Source organism: Amphiprion ocellaris, chromosome 24, assembly GCF_022539595.1.
Source record: "Amphiprion ocellaris isolate individual 3 ecotype Okinawa chromosome 24, ASM2253959v1, whole genome shotgun sequence".
NCBI lineage: Eukaryota > Metazoa > Chordata > Actinopteri > Pomacentridae > Amphiprion > Amphiprion ocellaris.
The window spans coordinates 606,995-630,599 of NC_072789.1; the positions used below are offsets into that span (position 1 = coordinate 606,995).

A 23,605-nucleotide genomic window follows, 5' to 3' on the forward strand; every position below is an offset into this window, starting at 1 on the left:
GAATAGCAGAACTTTCTGTTGGTCTCATGGACTTTGTATAACTTCCAGATAAAACTTTGTTAGAGAACATAAAAACAATATTAATGAATGTTTGTTGTGAACCTGACCAGGACTACAGTGAATACATGGTCCTGACAGTGAAGAACGGAGGTAGTAGTGATGATATGAGGCCAAAATACTGGCTGACAAGACGACTCCCAGTCTGTAGACGCTTGAATAAGATGAATATTCCATCATGAGAACCATCCAGAGCCGTAAAGAGTTTCTAAAGTAGTGAAAACTGCAGACCTGGAGAAGAACGTGTTCTTACTGAATCCAATAGAGCTCCTCTGAGGGGTTGTGAAGAGAAAAGGTAGAGCAGCACAAGCCTCCAGCTAAATGATTTAATCTGTGAATGTCAGAACATCTCCAGACATTTGGTATCATCCATGTTGAAGAGGATTGAGTCTGTGATCAGAAATAAAGGTGGTTATTGGAAGTTTTGGAAAATGTCAGTCTGAGGTGACGTGAATTTGGTTGGACTGAGTTCCTACTGTGGGGCTTGAATTTTGAAGATAGATAGATAGATAGAGAGATAGAGAGATAGATAGATACTTTATTAATCCTGAGGGAAATTCGAAGTTTTCAATAGCTGACATACAACAACAAAAATAACAAAAGACAAAACAGGCAGGTTAGTAACACTGACATTAAAGGTTAGTATATACTCCAAAAACTTGCTGCATAATACTATAAACAAAACACTTCTAATTTTAAAATCTGTAGAAAAGTTTAATAATTCAGTCAAACAGTATTTACACCTTTCAAGGACTGTGTTTTAAAGTGATTTAAAGTGGTTTAAAGTGATCTAGAAGTAATCTGATTACTGTAAGGTGATATGATTCAGAATTATTTGACATTAAATGATTTTGCACATAGAACATTTGGGGGATTTTACCATTTTGAGGCCAAAGTTCGTAGAAACTCAAATTCCCAACGGCCCTTCCGGCGGCGGACCGGAAGAGGCGGAGTCTGGTCCAAAATGAGGGAAAATAAGAACATGTCCGAGTCCCCGTCCCAAGCGGGAAAAGAAATACCGGCGAAAAAACAGAAACTGAGCAGTGACGAGAACAGTAACCCCGATTTATCAGGAGACGAGAATGTAAGCAGCCGAACCGAGGTGTTTGTTCCGCGATGAATGCTTTATTCCGGGCTCCCGGAGAGTTAGCTCCGAGCTAAAGTAGCCGAGCGGCTAAAGGGTTAGCTAGCAGCTTTGTCCGTCCGCACCGGCTGGACTGGAATTATGATAATACCAGATAAAAACCTGTTATTACCTCTGAAATATTAAACACACAGGCTGCACACTTTACCTTTTATTACCACACACTAATACTGCTGATTTTACTCCCAAACTGCAGACAGTCACATGGAAACTGAAGCTAGCTTTAGCAGTAGCAGCTAATAATTAGGGCTAATATTATTACAAATGTAAATTATAGTTAAATAAACTGGTGAATTAAGGTTTCAGTCAGAAGCTGGAGAGACATGTGAGCTGTAAGTAATGAATCAAGTCCTCTTCTTATTAGCAAAGAAGCCAAATCAAAACCGTCTTTAGCTTTTTCTGTTTATTGAATTTCAGTAGATCTAAAATACAAAATGAACATGTTCAACATCTTCTGCTGGAATAGAATAATTTAAAGTTTAACAGATAAGTGTCAGTGAAAATCTTACAATTTTATTAATCCTGCAGGAAATTCTTGTGCCAGATGTTGCTCAGACGAAATGACAATAACATGAGTAAGAAATGCAGAAGAACTAAGATGTAAACTAACTAGCTAAAACAAAATAAGAAAAGAATACTAGCAATTACAGTGCAGTAGTAAAGTGATATTACATGAAAATTTTATCATGCTGTTGAATATAAATCGGTCGTAAACATATTAATATAACAGTTAATAAATTCCAGACTGACATACTTTATTTTCCAGTTAAACTACTAATCATGTGTACAGCTGATGTAACCCCTGATCTAATTAAAGGGGATTTCATTGTTTATTAACTACCTTCTGTCACGTTTTATATCACATCAGTTTGAACTTTAATGTCCCTGCTTCAAAACTGAATAATCTCTATCAGAAAAACTTAATATGACAATAAAATAATCAGACATTTGCAGTAAAATAATAGTAATATTCAGCTGTGATGGAGCTCAGATTCAATAAATGATTTACTTATGATTTTGTGGGAAGGAAGGTTTGCAGGTTAATTTAATGCTAGATTCTGACTGATTCTGTCTTCATGTTGGGGATAATTAACTATAATATATAAAATAATAAAGTTACAGCTGTGTTTATCTGTTCGGAGTCACTCATTTGAATTCTGATGTTGCCGGTATTTAATAAATCTTTAACAGCTGGAAGAAACAAACTAAAGTTCTAGCTGTTGGTGTGTTTTGCTCTCTGATGTTTGAGGACGAACTACACTTCGGGCCAACAGTCATCTAATGCTGCATTCACTGACATTGGGACACTGTAGTTGCATTCACTGAAGTGTGTGGTTGAATAAATTGTGACTAAACTCAGTAATAATGTTGGTAAAAGGAGCAGAAACAGCTTATTGTCAGAACAGAATGTGCTTATAGAAGTAAACCAGCAGCTCCAGACGGATGCTGGAAAGAAGCGATGGTTGTTCTGGTCTCAATGATACGTCTTTGGGGATGATTTTTCAGAGAATAACTCCTGGTTCTCGTTGTGTTTGCAGGACGATGCCGTCAGCGTTGAGAGCGGGACCAACGCAGAGCGGCCAGACACTCCCACCAACACCGCCAACGCCCCGGGCCGGAAGAGCTGGGGCAAGGGCAAGTGGAAGTCCAAGAAGTGCAGATATTCCTTCAAGTGTGTCAACAGCCTGAGGGTGAGTCAATCCACGGCCCTGATCGAGTCCAGGTTTAATTATTAGTACCAATAAAACTAAACAAACAGTTTAAGAACTTTATTACCTTTAAATGTTTGTTTGTTATTAACCCTCGTATTGTCTTCATTTATAGGCACCAAAAAATATTGTTTCCTTGTCTGGAAAAAATCCAAAAATTCAGCAAAAAAATTCCCCAAATTTCTGAAAATTTGCAAAACCTTCTGGAAGAAAATTCCAATAATTCCTTAAAAGTTTTATTTAAAAAAAAAAATAAAAAATCCCCCACATTTGGCGAGAAAATTCTTGTAAATATTTTCAAAAAATGAGTAAAAATCTTCCAAATAATCCTAAAAATATCTAAAGTGATTCCATATATATCAGTAAATCTTCTAATATTTTCTTGAAGAACATTCACAAAAAAATCTGATTTGATTTTTTTTTAACGTTCTTAAGAAACATTTTTAACATTTCTTTTTTTCACCAAAAATGCTCAAAGATTTCCAAAAAATGTTGAAAATGTGGACATCAGAAGTTTCACTGTGAAAATATATTTTTTTCACATTTTCAAACTTTAAAACGGATCAATTTAACCCACAGGACGACACGAGGATTAAGTTTTTATTGCTTTTCCTTCTTGGTGTTTTGTGTTTTCTTGTCTTATTTGTTTTTTTGCATCCTGAGTGTCCTGGTTTCTCTTTGTCTGTCAAAGCCCTTCATAAACTTTAATTTTAATAACTATATCATAGTATCTATATCTATTAGGAGGACCACAGCCAGCCGCTGTTTGGGGTCCAGTTTAATTGGCACAGCAAGGAGGGAGACCCGCTGGTGTTTGCTACAGTCGGCAGTAACAGGGTAAATAAATATTATTACTACATTAGGATTTTCAAAGCCTTGTTTTTGCGTATTTATTGTTAGAGATGTCCGATATTGGCTTTTTTGCCGATATTGTCCAGCTCTTAATATCTGATTCCAGTATCAACGGATACCAATATATGTGGGCTTGGAAATGATTCCAAACCACAGACTTATTGTCAGTCAGGCACAGCAAGTTTGTTACTGCAGCCAGACTTCAGCTTCACAGCGCAGTTTGATGATGTCATCATTTGCGTGCCAGGAAATGCCGACGAAATCAGGGCATTATTTCATCGTTTTCATGATAGGCAAAAAAAACGAAAACAATATTGACCAATATTACACTTTTATGCCAATATCGGGCTGATAATATCAGACATCCCAACTCGTCACACAAACAGGAGGTTTAATGATCATTCGACTCATTTTCTGCACTAAATTACTAAAATAATCGACAGCTGCAGCCCCGATGTTAACGTCAGAAATGACTCTTACTCAAGCTGCAGCTCTTACTTTACCTTTGCTGTTAATCTTTATTTAAACTACACAGTATGAGAGACTAAAATTCTGTTATATGCTTAAAAACAGGAGCACATTCTCAAATTGAAGAAGACAGAACTATCAAACCACTTTATAACAAATATCAATGATTTCATGCACTTGATGAACAGCTTTATTTTCATTTGTTTCTTTCTTATTTTGAACCGTTTAAACATATTTTAAAAGGTCTAAAAACATTTTTAAATCCCTGCTCAAGCCCTGGTTTAGCAGCGACACATCTCCCTGTTTGTTTCTGTAACTTCTGTTTGTCCTTTATTGATCTAACACCTGTGTTTCCTCTCCAGGTAACTCTGTATGAATGTCACTCTCAGGGGGAAATCAGACTCCTACAGTCCTACGTTGATGCTGACGTATCCTTTCACCTGCTGCCTATTGCTGCTTAAACCTGCTACTTCCTCGGTGTCATTTTTCACTTTTCATTCCTGCTGCTCTCGTTCTGAATCTCATTACTGAGACGACAGCAGAGACGAGTTTAAATCCTCCTCACCTGAGCTGAACCCGACCAGGGAGGATTAAGATCAGGTCAGACTTGTCTGGTTTTCTGGGAATCATTTGAGTGTTGAAGTACAGCAGAGAGCAGCCGAGTCTTTAGGATCGCTGCTATAAAAACATGAAATCTTTCCTTTATCAGCTCTGAGGAGCTCCAACAGTCTTAGCTGGTTTAGAGAAGCTGCTCAGTGGTAAACAGAATGCTGCTGTGAAACATAAAGCAGAAATATTAGTTTGAACTTCCAAACCCCACAATCTACCCTGGGGTTTGAGAGAACAGAAGAAACACCTTGATTATAAACTGTTAAAACAGATAGAATTAGTGGATTTTAACTTTCAATGTGTCATCCAAATGAAGAATAAGGTAAAAGTCGGAATATTTGACCAAAATTGCTTTTTTTTTTCTGCACGTGTCATTTAAAAATTTGCCAAAAATAAACCATTTTCTGTGAAAAGATTCTGCAAAATGCCAACAGTTCTGTACCCTTTGGTGCAACTGTGAAGCTGACTATGTTTAGTGGCACTATTGTGGGAACAAATATCAAAATTTCAGCTTAAAATCGTAATATTTGTTTAAAATTCCTTTCTGTATTGGTTGCACAAAACAGATTCTGTAAAAACCTATAAATTCTGTGCATGTTGACAGTCAAGCGACTAATATTCAGCAGCTTTTTGGCTCAACTGCAAACTGTAAAAGTCAAACGAATGTAAAATGTACACAGCTAAATATCAGCAGGATGTGGACTCGGCATTATTTCTAGAGTTAGGAACACTTGTGGACACTTGGAGAACTATTTTACATGTTTTTAATCCTTTTTTTTTTTCAAATATGTAAAATAATTTTCAAAGAAATTAACATTCTGCACAGAAAACATGTCTGAGTTCTCTTTCCTTTTGTTTCCATGGAGCTGCAGGACTTTAGATTGTAGTGAAAATGAACCCACGGTGATTATAAATGTGACAGGAGCCACTAAAAAGAGACTTTTCAGTTTGATTTCTTTGACTAAATGTGTCAAAAGGCCGATGAGAACTTCTACACGTGCGCCTGGACCTACGACACCAACACCAGCCATCCTCTGCTGGCCGTGGCCGGGTCCAGAGGAATCATCCGAGTCATCAACCACATCACCATGCAGTGCATCAAGGTACCCTCTGTCCTCACTGAGACTCAAACTCGGCCTTATTATTGTTCATTCATCTGGGGATCCTCTAGAACTCATCTTAGTCCAGACTGATCAGCCATACAACATTTAAAAGTTCGATAAAACAGATACACGAAACACAAATAAACAATAACACACAATAAAACAGATGGACAGCTGTTCAAGGACAGTGACCTCTGAAGGAAAAAAAAAAAAAAAATTCCTCCTTCACTGTATTCTTTATGATGTTCTTAAAGTCATTAATGGATGCAAATTTTCCTAGTTTAAGAAACATTTGGGGTTTCCTGAAGTGAACAATATAGGATTTTACTCTATGATCAAAACCACAAAAGTCAGATTAAAAAAAGGACAAAAAATGACAAAATATTACAAAAACGAGACATAAAATGACAAAAACATGAGACACGACATGAAACAAAACAAAAAATTAGACAAAAAAGCTACAAAGTGACAAAAAAATGTACAAACGAGACAAAACCGAAAAACAAAACCAAAAAATAGACAACACAAGCGAGACAAAAAACACAAAACCACAAAAATGCTACACAAAACAATAAAGCAAAACACAAGTGACACAAAATGAAAAAACAGACAAACAACACCAAACAAAACGAGACCAAAAATCACAAAAAAATTACAGTGACAAAAAATGAGACAAACGACAAAATAGATACCAAAACAATAAAAAGTAGACATAAATATAGTTTGATTGACAAGCACAAGCGAGACAAAAAAAACCTGACAAAAACGACACACAAAACAACGTATAAAGCAAAACAGAAAACGACAAAAATGAGACAGAATGACAAAAGAACAAGGAACAATCTAGTATTTTACTTTATGATCCAAACAACTTTTCATGGTCTAGAAATTATGTTAAATTTCTAGTTTTACTAATTTACAATCTGCAGTTAATGTCTTCTCTGGAATTTTTACACTTTGAGGACCGGATTGGACCCTCTGCGGGGCCAGTTTTGGCCCGCGGGCCGCATGTTGAACACTTCTGGTTTAAAATGTCAGGCGATAAAGTGTTGATCTTAAAGTCTAAGATGACAAATGTCTTGTTGTGCCAGAAGATCTTCAGTTTACTGTCACAGAGGAGAAAAGAAACCAGAAAATATTCACTTTTAACAAGCTGAAATCTCATAATTTAGACTTTTTTTTATTTAAAAAATTCCGAAAAAATTGTTAATTTATTGACAGCACAGCTGGCAATACATTTAATAGTTGAGAACTAGTCACTGAATCATTGTAGTTTTAGTTTTCACTTAAAATCTGCTGCACTTTATTGTCTTTATACATTTTAAAAACCATATATGTTATAAAAAGGTTCAGTAAAGGAGTAAATACTTTCATTAATGATGTGTTTAATGAACTGAGCCCCAGTAAATCATCAGTAAATGCATTTTGACAACTATCTAATATAAAACTAGCCTCTATAACTGACTCCCTGCTGAGTTAACTCCTGCTGATTGCTCCTTTATTGCTCAGAAATAATAAATCTTCCATGTTTACCACCTGTCCAGCACTACGTCGGTCACGGGAACGCCATCAATGAGCTCAAGTTCCACCCCAGAGATCCCAACCTCCTGCTGTCTGTCAGCAAAGGTAAAACCAAACCCACAAACGCCTCCAGATCGTTCTACAGCTGACTCCTGACCCAGAGGAGGAGGAAGAGGAGGGATCACTTCCTTATTGTCCTCCTGGTGTGGACTCTGTAGGTCAGCAGAGGGACAGTCTAGGTTTCCCACCATGTGTCTGTCAGGAGGTTCTTTAATCTGAGACAAAGCAGATGTGGGTCATGTGAAAGTTTAATCTTTTATTTCATCAGAGGGATTGTTTTCCTGCTCATTTTGGACATTGACATCTTTTTATTAGACTGGAACGTGCAGCAGAAACCTTCAACAACAGTTCAGTAAATGTTCAGTAGGTGTGGGATCATTTATCTGGCAGTGAGGGATGTTTCTCTTTACTGCTCATATAAAATGGTTGTTGTTTCCTCAGATCACGCCCTGCGGCTCTGGAACATCCAGACAGACACTCTAGTGGCCATATTTGGAGGAGTGGAAGGTCACCGAGACGAAGTCCTGAGCGCCGTGAGTTTAGTTCAATTACATCCCGTTAAAAAGAATAAAAAAATTTATAAAGATTTTTTTTCTGAATGTTAAGAAACATTTTTAACATTTCTTTTTTCCACCAAATAATTTTCAAAAATTTCCCAAAAAATGTTGAAAATGTGGACATCAGAAGTTTCACTGTGAAAATATTTTTTTTTCCCACATTTTCAAACTTTAAACAAGGTTAATTTAACCCGCAGGACGACACGAGGGTTAAATAAAAGCCTTTATTTCAGCCCCTACATCAGGGAGGAAACTGTTCTAAAGAGACAAAGATACTGAGATCACATTAGCAACTAAAACCAGCTCCTAAACAGATAAAACCAGCTCCTAAATAGATGAAACCAGCAGGTGTTTTTATTCTCCTGCAGGATTTCGACCTCCTGGGTGAGAAGATCATGTCGTGTGGGATGGACCACTCGCTGAAGCTCTGGAGAATCAACTCAGAGAGAATGCAGAAAGCCATCAGAGGGTCGTATGAGTACAACCCTTCCAAGACCAACAGGTAAAGATCTTGTTCCTCCTGAGCTCATTTTAGTCACAGAGTTTTGGCATTTTACTATAAAGGCTTCTTTTCTATCTTCAGGCCGTTTGTCTCCCAGAAGATTCACTTCCCCGACTTCTCAACGCGAGACATCCACAGGAACTATGTGGACTGTGTTCGGTGGCTCGGAGACCTGATTCTGTCCAAGGTAAGGGACAGGAAGTCCTTCAGAGAGAATTTCAACTCAATGTGCAGTTTATTCTACACACAGAAACTCAAAATGACACAATGAAAATATCTACACGACCGTTAAACAGTTTGGGTTCATCCAGACAACTCCATGTTCTCCATGAAAACTCCCACTTTTATCCATGTGCTAACAGATCGTTATCATTCATTTAAAGTTATTTTTATTGAAAAAAACTGCTTTTCTTTCAACAATAAGGACATTTCTAAATGACCCCAGACTTTTGAACGGTAGTGTATATTTCTTCATCTGTAGTTGCTTTTAAATGTAGTTTTGCTCATTAAAATGTTTTAAAAGTGACCCCGCAGGCAGAACAAACCTCCATTAAGAGCTGTTTTTTTTCTGCTGCTGCAGTCGTGTGAAAACGCCATCGTCTGCTGGAAACCAGGGAAGATGGAGGACGACATCGACCACATCAAACCCAACGAGTCCAACGTGACGATTCTGGGCCGCTTTGACTACAGCCAGTGTGACATCTGGTACATGCGCTTCTCCATGGACTTCTGGCAGAAGGTCAGTGATGTTATTTCACTTTTTCTATTTAACGCCTTTATTTTGGCGGGGTAGTAGAACACAGATGTTCTGTTGGTGATGGAGTTCTGCTGCTCCACAGATGCTGGCTCTGGGGAACCAGGTGGGGAAACTTTACGTCTGGGACCTGGAGGTAGAAGATCCTCATAAAGCCAAGTAAGTGGAGAGCAGCAGAAACAGAACATTCCTGCTGCCACTGAGGGGAAGACAGACATGAATGTTGGGAAACAGGTTGGTAGAGATGTTCCAGTGACATCAAAAGCAGTCTGCTATTTACATTAACAATAGTTTAACATATTTTTTAGGATGTAGAAGCTGCAAGAAGGTGAAAACTCTACTTATTGTCTGCCGTATAACATCAGAAACTACCCAATAACTAAAGAAATATTCACAGATAATCTGAACTTCTAGCAGTTTATCTGAAGAATAATTCTGCCATTATCTATCTATCTATCTATCTATCTATATATCTATATATATATCTATATATCTATATCTATCTATCTATATATCTATATATCTATATCTATATCTATATATATATATATATATATATATATATATATATATATATATATATATATATATATATATATATATATATATATATATATATATATATATATGGTTAGGGCTAGCACACACAAATCTAACAATCTAAAAAAAAAGAAATGAACAATAAAAAAAATAAAAATTCTATATACATATATAGAAACCATACAAGTGAAATTTAAAAAAGGGCTGGATCCGAATATTCGGTCATGACGGTGGTATCCAAATATTTATTTTGAGATCCAAATATTTGGATTCCAAACGACAAAAACAAGACAAAATATTACAAAAATGAGACACAAACCGGCAAAAGAACAATGAACAATCTAGTATTTTACTTTCTGATCCAAACAACTTGTCATGGTCTAGAAATGATTTTAAATTTATAGTTTTACTAATTTACAATCCGCAGTTAATGTCTTCTCTGGAATTTTTACACTTTGAGGACCACTTTTGGCCCGCGGGCTGTATGTTGGACATCCCTGGTATAAATATTCCTGTTTTTTTGCTTCTTTTGTCCTCAGGTGCACCACTCTGACCCTCCCTAAATGTACGTCTGCGATTCGACAGACCAGTTTTAGTCGTGATAGCAGCATTTTGATCGCGGTGTGCGACGACGCCTCCATCTGGCGCTGGGATCGACAGCGCTGAACGACTCCACACTGAAGGTTTCTGTCGCTTCCTTTTACCCCGTAGAGCTTTTTGTTGTCCAGAAACACTCTGAAAAACACTTTCAGTCTCACATGTGGTCCAGCAGTTAAAATTTTCTCCCCCCAAAAAAGATGAATTCCCACATTTTTATCCAACAACAAAACTGGAATTTTAGATGAAATTTTGAGCCACAACAGGTACTAAAACTGATGCGTTTTTCTCCAAAACGTTTAAATAATGTTCCTCTGTGTGCCTTCTAGTTTCTATGCATTTACTGAAATATCAACACCACAGAGATGAGAGGAAGTTACAGCATCTTTTTCGCTTGTTTTAAGAAAAATCAGTCGAGATTCATCGACTGACCGACACGTTTTTTATGGAAGTAAACAATAATTGTGTTTCCTACATCGATGCTTCTTCTTCTTTTGTTTGCTTTCTGTCTCCACACAAACACTCTCACTGTTGTCGCATCGTTTATTGAGTTCCTTCAATAAAAGGTTTTTGTAAATATTTGCTCAAGAGTCGGTTTGTGTGATAAAATCTGACACTGGTTTGGTATTTAGCGTGAGTTTTATTTTATTTTTGTTGCTGTCCGACTTTTATTTCAACTTTTTGGACTGAAATCTCTTGTTAATAAAGAGGACTGGGGAGGCTGTTTGTCGTTATGTACTTGGATTTATTTGGATTGAATAAAAGTTATTTTTCTAAAGACATCATGTTTTTTTTTTCTCTGAATCTCAGCTGCAGTTTCATTGACAGTTGACAGTCGACTGGTTTGATAAAGTTCCATTTCAGACTTACTTCGTGTCCTGACAGCAGCGTGGGGATCAGAAATGTAACGTGAGTATTTGTTCAAGATAAAAAAAAAGTCTTCCACAGGGTGCAGTTTTCATATCATCTCTCCTGTATCTGGATGGAACATAAACCTCCACTGATGACACCATGTTGTTCTGTACAATTCAACAGTCACTGTAAAGACGTTTAACTGTTGGTAACTCATTGTTTTGGGACAATTTGCTGTAATTTTTCTCTATTATGCAAAAAAAAGATAACCAGTACAAGCACAGAAAAGAAAGATTAATTTACATGTTAAATGTAAGGAAACAGTCCAAAAGTGTAAATGATGCCGTAAAACTTCTAATATTTTCTTTAAGTACATTCACATAAAAATCCAGTGAATTTCACTGGATTTTGGTTGATTTTTATGTGAATGTTCTTAAGAAACATTTTTAACATTTTTTTCCCACCAAAAAAACACAAGGGTTAAGGGTGTGTAACTAGGGACTGATGTACATTTAGATATTTTGAGGATTTTTTGGAAGATTTTTCCTCAACTTTTGAAAATACAAGAGTTTTCTTGCCAAATTTTGGGGATTTTTTTTAAAATAAACTTTTAAGGGAAACTTTTAAGGAATTATAAATATTTTTGGTTCCAGTAAATGAAGACAACAGGAGGGTTAAATAGAGCTTGACTTGAGTCTGATCTCAGAGTCCTGAAGGAGGTTTTGGGCACTTTTACGCAGCGTCTTTGCGCCTCTTTGTGCCCTCCATGCAGGGGTCATGTGGTGGGAGGTCTCCCCCTGCCTCCCCCCTGCCTCCCTCCTGCCTCCCCCCGGACCTGGAGCCCTCCAGCCCTCCAGCTCAGAGCTCCACCATGACGTCTGGCTCCGCTGCTCCTCTTATCTCCGGAACGAGCGGCTGCCCGCTGCGGACTTTTGCCCTCGGAGCTCTCCGTGTCCAGATAAAACTGAATCTGCCGCGGAAGCTCAGACATGTTCTCTCCCATGGCGCCCATAAGCCCGTCCAGGACCGGGACCAGGGGCCGGTCCGGGACCGAGGAGCAGATCCGCATGGTGGAGTGTAAACCGGGCTGTGGCTGCGGGGTCCAACCGGGAGGAACCGGGAGGATCTGTGCGCCACCGTGGACGGTAGGTCCGCAAACATCTGCGGAACATCTGCAGCTGCTCCTAAGTCTGACTGCTTTAGTGTAGAAGTCTTAATGTGAAAGTTTGGTCTGAAGTCAGCAGGAGAAAGTAACGAAGTACTTTTACTCAAGTAACTTTCAGAACCTTTTATTCCATTAAACTGATCAGAATCCAAATTACAGCTCAAATATCAGACTTTAATGTAAATTAAACTGTTAGAAATGGATAAAATTAGTTTCAGATCTCCTCAGAATAAAGAGATGTTCATATAAATGGCTCAATAATGAATGGAATTACAATATTGTTGTATCTTTAAGTTTCTAACAGTGGCAGTGGCAGCGCTCTGTAGGGCAGTAACGTGGAGAGTTTTCTGGTCTGGAGGTTTCAGGAAATGTTCTACATCATTATTTGGGCTTTTTTGTCAGCCGAGCAGCATTTGAAGTAACTAGTACTCAAGTACAGTTGTGAGGAGACGTTTCAGACATCGATACTGAAACTTTTATTCCATCACACCGATCTGACAACACATTGAAACCTTACAAGTATTTAAATATTTCATATAAAACAAATTACTGAAAAAAAAAATCAGTCTCTGAGAAGAAGAATGAATATATTTCAATACATTCATTTTGTTTTTTGGGGGTTTTTTTTGTATTTTTTATTTTCTAAAATACACATTTCTCTTCCCTAACTAGAACTTCAAACCATTTTTTTCCATTTCTGGAGGGCAGTAATGTGGAGAGTTTTCTGTCTTGGAGGTTTCAAAAATTGCTCTACATCATTATTTTATCCTTTTTTGTCAGCTAAAGTAAATTTACACAATAACTGTTGTGAAGTATACAACTTGTTCCCCACTATCTTCATGTTTCACCCCACTACATTTATCTGACAGCTTCAGTTATCTCACAAAATGTAAATTTCAGCCCAGAAACACATAAAACTTCATTAAAAAAATGACACTTTAATTTACAACTCCAGTCGATTAGTGGATGCATTGATCAGTCAGAGGACAGAAAAAAGTGATTAAATTAGTTCAGAAATTGTTGAATAATGAATATGTAAAATAATAATGTAAAATATGTAAATACATTCACATTTTTTGCATTTTTCTAAAGATGTGAAACCAGATGACAACTTTAGATTCTTCTTCTAACTATTAAACTACACTAAACTAGTAGTTGATATATTGAGTCATCAAATGACTGAAAATGGACAAAATTAGTTCTAAACTGTGTTTGATCTCCTCAGAGTAAAGAATTTCAATATGAATAAAATACGTCAATATATATTTATATATATTTTACTTTTTTTCTATTCTGTCACTTCTAAGCAGTGTAAAGTATAAAAGAAAACTTCATCGGTTCTTTATAATCAAGTATAAAGTAACTGTGAACAACTATTTTAGCTGTTTATCAAGATATATTTCAACAGCTGGAGCTTTTTCTGTGACATTAAATGATTCGTTGTAATAAGACAAAATGTAATTCAACCGATAAATCAGCTAATATCATCTGATCACTAGTATATTATCAGTATATGTGTTGTCCAGATGTACCAATATGAAAACTTTTCATTCCAGAATGCAGAAAAATACTCAGAATAGTGTCCTTTGTTTCAAAAAACATTCTCTGCAGTACACGTAGCAGAGAACAGATCACAGCTGAGCAGATGGTGGTGCGGAGTCCAGCGGTGTCTTCACAGTATTTTATAGAGTAGAACTCTGCAGAATATTGGCTATGTTCATTTCACTGCAATTTTAACTCCCTAAAATCACAATCTGCCCCACAAATCTGGCTGAAAGTAATTTTTTGCAGATTAAACAAGTAACTGTTTGAATTTTTCAGACTTTTCTTGAATATTCGTGAAATATTTGGTAGTTGCACCTCTTAAATCCTTCTTGAAAATCACTATGTTGGGAGCTTAAAGGTTGATAAAGATTAATTTTTTGTGTTTAAAGTGTTAGAAGCTCATGTTTCTGTTAGATCTGTTAAATTTTTGTTGCCCTGGACAAAAGAGGAATTGTTTGAAAGTGAAATCCTTCAACAGACGTGTTCATTTATCATGTGTAACATCTATCCTCTGGTTGCTAACGCAGGCTGAATGTGCTTATTGTTTGAGTTTTGGACTAAAGCCAGAGGGATGTAACGCAATCATGCCAGTCGTTCAGTGTAATTAAACACACGCAGGTTGATCAACGGCAGCAGCTTCCTGTAGGTTTAATTCAATGCTATCCAGCTTGTTGTACATAATTAAAGGTAAAAGGCTAAAACTGGCCCATTTTAACTCCAGATCTGAGGCTTTTTCAGTGACTTTGTGCTTCGCTGTGAATATTTCAACCATCAATTTAAGTCAAATAATACATTTTCTTCTCATTAGAACAATAAAACATTTATTAAAATGTTTGGATTTGAATAAAACCTCTTAATAAAATCCGATGCTGTGTTCAAATTCCTGCAATAAATCTGGACATTTTCAAACATTCACCTTCCTCACTCAGGTCAGAGTCATTTATTTCCCTTCATCGAGGCCAATCAGTGATGCTGACATAGACGTTAACAGGTAGATTATTTCAGAGCAGAGATGTGACTGGTGCAGCAGACACCCAACCAACATTACCTGTTTTTTCATCTTCTATATAAACACAACACATCCTCCAACATATTCCTATGCAGCAGCCAAAAGGAAAGCCAAGAAGACGAGTAGACAGTCATAATGCAGGTAGGCAGCACACCTGTTTATTACCAATTATTCTTATTTAAATAGTTTAAAACAAGCTGAAGTTATGTAGGGACATTAATTAGGTAAAATAAATGTGAGAAGCTTTGGGGACCTGCACCATCTGTCTAAAAGACTATTCAATTTAGGGATTAGTTCCACATGTTTCCTTGCAAAATCTGCATTTTACAGTTATAATAATACTTTTAAACACATTATAGAAGCCCCAATATAACTCTTAATTTGAAAAAACCCCAGAAAGAGCCAAAAGTGAAGCATTTAATTTATACTGTAGACAGGATTAACAGAAAAAAAGCTAGCTGGTTAAAAGCTAACTAGCCTACTTTAAGCAGACTAGCTTCTGATTCGTGTCGATTTATTCTAATGTTATGTGGTTAAGCTGCATTTAAATTACTGCTTTCTGTGTGTGACTGTGTTAGTTTCAACACATAAACAGTGAAAAGCCAAATTATTAATTTATACCACAGAAACACGACTAACAAACGTAGCACTTCCCCAGCAAGCTAAAAAACCGTTGCGCTAAACGCTAACTAGCCGACCATAGCAGACTAGCTTCTGAGTCTTGTGGATTTATTCTAATTTTATGTGGTTAAGCTACATTTAAATTACTGTTTTGATGCTTCTGTGTTTGTCTGAGTGTTTTACTGCATATATAAACAGGAAAAAAGCCAAATTATTAACTTATGCCACAGAAACATGAGAAACAAACGTAGCACTCCCTTAGCTAGCTAAAAACTAGTAACCTAAACGCTAACTAGCCTATCTTTAGCAGACTAGCTTCTGATTCGTGTCGATTTATTCTAATTTTATGTGGTTAAGCTGTGTTTAAATTATTGTTTTCCTGCTTTCTGTGTCTGACTTTGTTAGTTTTACGACATAAATAAACAGTGAAAAGCCAAATTATTAACTTAAACCACAGAAACACGACTAACAAAAGTAGCACTTCCCTAGCTAGCTAAAAACTAATTAGCTAACCGCTAATTAGCCTACTTTAAACAGACTAGCTTCTAATTCTTGTGGATTTATTCTAATCTTATTTAGTTAAGGTGTGTTTAAATTACTCTTTTGATTTTTCTGTGTTTGAGTGTTTTACCACACAAATAAACAGTTAAAAGCCAAATTTTTAACTTATGCCACAGAATCATGAGTAACAAAAAACAAAAATAGCACTTCCTTAGCTAGCTAAAAACTGGTATACTAAACACTAATTAGCCTGCCTTAGCATACTAGCTTCTAAGTCTTGAGGATTCATTGGGATTTTATGTGTAGTGTTTTATCACATAAATTAACAGGAAAAATGCCAAATGATTTAATTATAGAAAAAAGAATAACAAAAGTCGTGCTTTTACAGCTAAGAGTTAACTATCCTAGCTTAGCAGATTAGCTTCTGACTCTCCTGTGTTTTTTTATTTTTAACCTGATGTCTAATTACAATTTGGATGGTAAATTGTCTTTAAATTACAGCTCATATATTTCAATAACTGAGTTTGTAGTTGTACACGAGTAGTTAAAAAGCTAAATGAAGCTAAACGCTGAATTGCTAAAAGCTAACTAGTTTAGCTGAGCAGTGCAGCGTCTAACTCTTGTGCGTTGTGTTTTTAGTCTCATTTAAATAACATTTTTGATGGTCTGATACCTGAATAACTGAACTTGTTGTGCTAGATTAATGCTAAATCTGAAATCATACTACCTATTGGAGCCAAAATATGATCTCTTTGTTTTATTATTATGAATGTTGGTATGACTGTGTGGGTGTGGCATTAGGAGCCACGGGGTTGCCCACTGCATATATAATGGCTAATGAATGAATGAATGCAGCTGTGCAGTTTGGAGAATGAAGCCGAACAGTTTTCGACCGTGCTCAAACGCCGTGTCAAGCAGGTGAATGTTGTCAGGTTGTATAATATTGGTTTATTGGAGATTTAATGTTGACTGAATGATGACTTGCCTGCAATGCCGTCAATAAATGAAACATCGGTAAAAATGAGCAGAGACACTGTTTCAATTTGAAGCCGCACGCGTCAGACTAAAGGACACCAACTGCCACCTCAGTGACTACAGGTAAAGTCACTACACTACCCAAAGCACACTAACAACACCAGACCTTCTAAAAGCTAAGTTCTGTACGGACATAATTAGCTTTAATAAATATGAAACGTTTTGCTGACGTACACCGTCTTTCCAAAAATTTATTTCATTTAGCGAGTAAGTGCATGTTTATCTCTGCAAAATCTGTATTTTACAGTAATTTTGAGACAAATAAATAAATAATACATTGAATCTTCTTTTAGCTGCCTCTATTTAACACTAAAAATCTCAGAATTGTGCTGAAATTTTAAAGGAAATGTTCAATGTTTAGTTTTTAATGCTTTTAAATGGTTTAAAGATGATGCGACGGACAACAGCAACTCTTAGATGCTTTTTATGACGATTAATTTTGCATTTGTGTGATACAGTTTGTGTTGTTGGTCAATGAGCAGCTTGTTTTGCATGTAAACTACTAGTAATTGTACATGTAAGTATCCACATGCTACAGAAAGAAGTAAATCCTTAAATTCTCTTTACTGTTTTTAGATATAAGATTAGATTAAACTTTGTTATCATTGTATACAGGAAGTATCAGTGCATTAAAATGTAGTTTGGCATCTAAAACATCTGGAACATTCCTGCTTAATAGGAAAGAGCTTCAAAGAACTCATGTATGATCATAGAAACAGACCAACAGAGTGAGAATCTGTCCTAAAAACACCCAGCAGACTGTAGGTGGACTTTCCTGGCTGAAGGAGATTTATTAGAGCGCTGCTGCACTTTGAACAGCAGTCAATAATTCAGTGTTTGCTTTACTCTGCTTCTACTGTAACTCACAGCTGTAGTTCTGGTCTCTGCAGTTCAAGACAAATATTGAACATGAAGGGGATTTTTAAAATGTGTATAATGAGGTGAACTATAGCCCCAGTGGTCTAATGGATCTGGCCTTTCAGACAGGGTTGTGGTTTCATTCCCATCTTGGGGTTCTGGTGCAGTAACTTTAGTGAGAACATTACAGTTCAGATATCTGAATAGTTTAGTCACTAAATCTTCAATTACAAACCAAACCAACAACGCCAGACCTTCTGACAGCTACACTACTAAATGTTTGTTTTTTTTTTTAAGTTATTTTTATGGCCTTTTGTTGGCTTTATTTGATAGGTGTAGTGAGAGACAGACAGGAAATGGGGAGAAAAGTCAGGAAAAGACATGCAGCAAAGGGCCACGAGCGGGAATCAAACCGGGGCCGCTGCGTCGGGGACCAGCCCTTGTACATGGGTCGCCTGCTCAACCTGTTGAGCTATACAGGTGCCCCTACACTACTAAATGTTGACTAGTTAACAGCTAATTAGCTTAGTTTAGCTTTTTAGTGAAGCTTCTGACTGGTTTTCTTTTTTGTTTTGTCTGTTTCTTTAGGTGTACTGAAGCAAAACACCAAGATGGTGTAAATATAGAGCTTTCACAGAACTGATATTTGCAGTGGTGGTGGTGAAAAAAAGAGGTAAAGGTTCCAGAAATGTGTCAGATTATGGAAAGAAGACACCATCTGTGACATTTTCTGTTCTTTGTTTTCTAAGTGTTCAAGCAAAGCATTGACAGCAGTTGTAGTTTCGAGGACATGTTGGTTTTATTTCCACAAACAGAATATTCACCATCTCTGTGCAGCCCCAGTGGCCTAATGGCCAGGGATTGTGGGTTCGAGTCCCATCTGGGGTGATGTTTAGCACCATGCTGCAGCAGAGCCTTTATTACAGAGTTTACTGGCTCTGAAACCGTCCTCTGCTCAGATTTTTTTTTTTACTAATTTCAGTTCAGATTTTCCTGCAACAGAAATGAGAAAGTGGTTCCAGAGCAGCTCTTCTCATTGGTCCAGTCCAGCGAGGTGTCTGTAAGCGGAGTCACGCTGGGAGGCTTATGAGGGCTGGTCATGGGTTTGTGGGCCCCAAACTGACTCTGCAGTTCACTTTATTTCAGATGACAACCTTACAAGGGATAAAGTCACCTAGTGGGAGTTTAACTTTGTTTACTGAACCTCATCTGCTGACTTTTTCGGTTTCCTACAGGCTCAGGTAGCGACCGAGAACAGAAACTCAGATTTAAAGTTCTGCTGATCAGGAACCAGGAACCGGTCCAGCCGGCATGGATTAAAGATTCTCTGCTCTGCTGATTCACAGGAGATTAAAATCAGTCCAGATATTTACCTTTATGATGGAGTTAAACTGTTAAACTTCTAGACTGATTATGCAAACACTCTGCAGACAATGCAGTAAAAAGCCAGAGGTTAGAAAACTTACATGTGAGAGCATATTTTCATGGTCCTGAAGATCCTAAAGAGGAAATAGTGTTTAATTTTTGGGTAAAAGTTGCTAAAAATGCACGCATTAATGTGAAAAAAGACGTTTTTATTTAACAAGATCTAATTGAAGCAGTTGAGACTGAAAGTGGTTTTAATTGTCACTAAAATACTGAAATAACAAATAGAACAGGTTTACAAATCAAGCAAAATTTTAGCCCTCGTGTTGTCCTCAAAAAATATTGTGCTTTCATCTGAAAAAATCCCAAAAATCAGCAATCCTAAAAGTATCTAAAGTGATTACATATATATATGTAAAACTTCGAATATTTTCCTAAAGAACATTCAGAAAAAAAATCAACCAAAATCCAGCAAAATTCGCTGGATTTTGGTTGATTTTTTTCTGAATATTCTTAAAGAAACTTTTTTTTAACATTTCTTTTTTGCACCAAAAAATGTTCAAAAATTTCCCAAAAATGCTGAAGATGTGGAAGTTTTCACTGTGAAAATATATGTATGTTTTAACTCATTTTAAAAATTTAAAACGGCTCGATTTGACCTGCAGGACGACACGAGGGTTAAAGACTCGACGTGAAGAACCCAAGCTGAGGAACTTCTACAAGCTTTTATTTAAAGTTGCACCAGTCAGAAATGAAACTTTGCATTTTGGAGCCTGTTTTCATATTCTGAGTCAAAACGTTTCTAAAATTTAACCTTCAATCAACCAGAAAAAGTCTCCCTGGCGTTAAGATTCTGGTTTAAAAGAGTCTGCTGGGACCCGATCTTCACCTACAAAAGTTAAAATGTTTGAGGTTTATGACCAGAGCAGGTGAAGATGAACTTGTTGAGGCTTTAAATGAAAGTTAACTTGAGAAGTGAAGTGAAAACGGAGGTGTTCTGTTGACGGTTTCCTCAGTTTGTGTTTGATGGATTCAGGATGGAAACCTTCAGAGTAAACAGGGTCGACACGCTAACAGGAAATTAAAAATAGGTCCGGGTTGTTTTTGTTCTCCAGCCAAAAATGCAGCGATAAACTCAGAAACATAGACGACATAAAACCACGAGATCTCCAACATGGATGCAGTCGACACCAAAGAAATGATTCAGTTAAGTTTATAAAAACACGCTAAGAACATGAAGGTTGTTTTAAACTGTGGCACCATTTATTTGCAACTAAATTCACTTCTAATGGGAGTTCTACAAGCTATTATGAGGATTATATCTATTTATGAGATTTTTAATTTGTGATTATGAGATCCTCTCATAAAATGTGACAGAGACTTACTATCTCATAATAGTGACAAAACTGACATAATTTGGGTAAAACAGCCTCATGATAGCTAGAAAACTTTCTCATTATTGCGAGATCAACAACTTCTGCTTGAACATACTGGATTTGCCTGAAAACTGAGATCGAAATTATTCAAAACATGTCAGAGATTACTTAAAATGGATCTAAAGTGACAGAAATCAGACTCAAATGACAGAATAATACGACTGAAATGACAAAAATATGACCAAATGATTTCAGAAATGATTTGAGTTGACCACAGAAATGATCAAAATAACAAATATGTGACTCAAATGACTTAAAATACAACAGAAATGACTTAAAATGGGTCTAAATTGACAGAAATTTGACTCAAATTGACAAAAAAATCAATTGGAAATGTGTCCAAAAGGAGAGAAATGTGACTGAAATGACTCAAAATATGACAGAAATGAGAAAAATAGTGATCAAACAACTCAAATTGACAAAAACACTATGAAATATGGATATTTATAAAGGTACCGGTGAAACTTTAGACTGATTCATCAAATACTTTCTGAGATTTACATTTATAAAAATTGCCTGTTGACCCACTTTCTGCAGGTTTCAGCTGTTTGACAAAATCTGAAGAATTATTAAAGATAAAAACTCTTTATTTCTCATCATGTCACTGACTAAGAATCTGCAGTATTGGACAAGAAGATCAATTAATCTCTTGAATATCTCATGAGAAATCCCATCTTTGAGCCACATTTACAAAACACATTCACAGAGCAGAAATCAGGTTGTGATATTTTCTGAACCATGTGTACCTGAACGATACAAAACAAAATACTTTTTAATGTGAAATATTGAGATATTATCCTTTAAACAGGCTCTAATTTTAACGTGTGATAAAAAACGGGCTGAAAGTGTGTCAGATGGAGTAACCCAGTAATGACCTCCAGTGTTTTCCTCTCCACTTAGTAGAATCCCAGAAGAGTAAAAAGCTGAACTGATGGTTTTTCCTTGGTCCCTCCAGGAAGATGGTCTGGATTCTGACAAACGAGGCTTTGACAACTTGGCCTACGACTCTGGGAGCCAGACTGAGCTCTACCCTCCACCTAAACCTGTCTCCAGAGCCATGTTCAGACTCCCAGGACTCACCTCAGAGCTCCAGATCCAGGGAATCCACACGAGGATCTGCAGCCTGGATGGAGTCTTGTCCGTGTCCTGGTCTGTTCCCGACAGCCTGGCCCAGGTGGACTATGACTCCTCGGCCATTACGACCAAACAGATGGTCCTGGAGCTGCAGACGTTGGACTACAGCGTGGAGTCGGCGGTGCAGATCCGGGTGGAGGGGATGCACTGCCAGTCCTGCGTGAAGACCATCGAAGAGCAGATGATGGAGCTGCCAGGAGTTTCATACGTTCAGGTGTCTCTTAAAGGAAACTCAGCTGTGGTCATGTTTCAGCCTCTCCTGGTTTCTCAGGAGGAGCTGAGAGAGAAGATCGAGGACTTGGGGTTTGAAGCTGCTTTACTACCAGAGGATCCTGCAGGAGGTTTCAGGAACCTGTTCACCCAGACCTCCACCGTCTGGATCAGAGGGATGACCTGTGGCTCGTGTGTTCGGTCGATAGAAGGGAGGATCTCCGACCTGAGCGGAGTTCAGTCCATCGTGGTGTCGCTGGAGGAGGAAAAGGGAACGATCGCCTTCGACCCGAGTCTGACGGATCCGGAGCAGCTCAGGGCAGCGATCGAGGAGATGGGCTTCGACGCATCGCTCAGCGGTACCGTGGTTTTAATCAGTACTGGGGGTTTATCTAGAACAGTAAGGATCAGTCTGTCTGAGGTTTCCACCATCCAAGCTGTTTTAACCAGTTTGGATGGAAAAATGCATCTAAATTAGTCAACAAGTCGTTTAATATTTAGTACCTGAAAAACTCAACCATTTTTCTAGGCCAGGAGAGTCAAACTCATCTTAGTCCAGGTTCCACATTCATCCCAGTCTGATCTCCAGTGACCAGTAAAACCACAGCTAATAACCTAGAAATAACCACAACTCCTAATGGTTCCTTTTAGTGCAGAAATGTTCACATTTAAGGAATTATCTTTTTACTAAACATCATGAACAACCTGAAATTTATTAAGAAAATCAAGTTCAGTTTCAGCAACATTCAGCCTCAGTTTATCATTTCCACATTACAACTTCCAGATCACAGAGTGTCGACAAAGGAACACAACATTTAGTCACAGCTATCTGGAACTGAACCAGAGAGGATTTACTTTAGAAAAGACAAAAAACAACAAAAACAAGACAAAACATTACACAAAATGACAAAATGAGACGAAACAAGCAAAAAAGAGACAAAAAATTGGATAAACGTTACAAAGCAACAAAACAGTGGATAAACAACAAAAACGAGACAAAAACCCACAAATGATACACAAAACAACAAATAAAGCAAAACACAAAACGACAAAAACACGAGACACGATAAAAATCAGACAAAAAAAAGACAAAAAACAAAAACAAGACAAAATGTTACAAAAATGGGACACAAAATGTCAAAAGAACAATGAGTATTTAGTATTTGGACCCTCTGGAGGGCCAGTTTTTTTTTCGTTTTGTTTCTCGCTTTTGTCATTTTTTGTCTTGTTTTTGTCATTTATCCATTTTTTTGTCGCTTTGTAATTTTTTTGTCTAATTTTTTCTCTCTTTTGTTTCGTGTCATTTGTCTAATTTTTTGTCCTTTTTTGTTTCTCGCTTTTGTGGTTATGCGTCTCATTTTTGGCATATTTTGTTGTTTTTTTTTGTCTATTTTAAAGTAA

General features: G+C 37.1%; 2 protein-coding genes across 5 annotated transcripts in view; both read left to right on the forward strand.

The window, feature by feature from the left end:
• The first annotated feature begins 999 nt into the window (after positions 1-999).
• eed (embryonic ectoderm development) lies at positions 1,000-11,255 on the forward strand. 2 transcript variants are annotated; one of them, XM_023269649.3, is made up of 12 exons: positions 1,000-1,141; positions 2,740-2,892; positions 3,655-3,747; positions 4,593-4,658; positions 5,817-5,942; positions 7,487-7,568; positions 7,965-8,056; positions 8,449-8,582; positions 8,664-8,769; positions 9,163-9,321; positions 9,422-9,495; positions 10,416-11,255. In XM_023269649.3, exons 1-12 carry the CDS (start codon positions 1,022-1,024, stop codon positions 10,540-10,542), a joined length of 1,332 nt encoding a protein of 443 aa, XP_023125417.1. In that variant the 5' UTR covers positions 1,000-1,021; the 3' UTR covers positions 10,543-11,255. The 2 variants fall into 2 exon arrangements, with proteins under 2 accessions (XP_023125417.1, XP_035803760.1); XM_035947867.2 differs by lacking the exon at positions 3,655-3,747.
• Positions 11,256-12,189: 934 nt separating this feature from the next.
• atp7b (ATPase copper transporting beta) overlaps positions 12,190-23,605 on the forward strand; it is a 31,003-nt gene continuing 19,587 nt past the window's right edge. The window contains exons 1-2 of one of the 3 annotated variants that reach the window (XM_023269640.3): positions 12,190-12,470; positions 21,816-22,563. In XM_023269640.3, coding sequence (XP_023125408.2) covers positions 12,315-12,470; positions 21,816-22,563 — 904 coding nt within the window. In that variant the 5' untranslated portion in view covers positions 12,190-12,314. Of the gene's footprint in view, positions 12,471-15,107; positions 15,186-18,712; positions 18,733-21,815; positions 22,564-23,605 lie in introns of those variants that run through there. The other 2 variants (XM_023269641.3, XM_055008646.1) reach the window with 2 other exon arrangements.

What these genes read in the sequence shown, in the direction of transcription:
- eed (XM_023269649.3), top strand. Translation starts at nt 1,022, where the DNA reads ATGAGGGAAAATAAGAACATGTCCGAGTCCCCGTCCCAAGCGGGAAAA. An exon ending in GAGACGAAGTCCTGAGCGCC is followed by an intron (nt 8,057 to 8,448) that starts GTGAGTTTAGTT and finishes ATTCTCCTGCAG; the next exon opens with GATTTCGACCTCCTGGGTGA. An exon ending in AACCCTTCCAAGACCAACAG is followed by an intron (nt 8,583 to 8,663) that starts GTAAAGATCTTG and finishes TTCTATCTTCAG; the next exon opens with GCCGTTTGTCTCCCAGAAGA.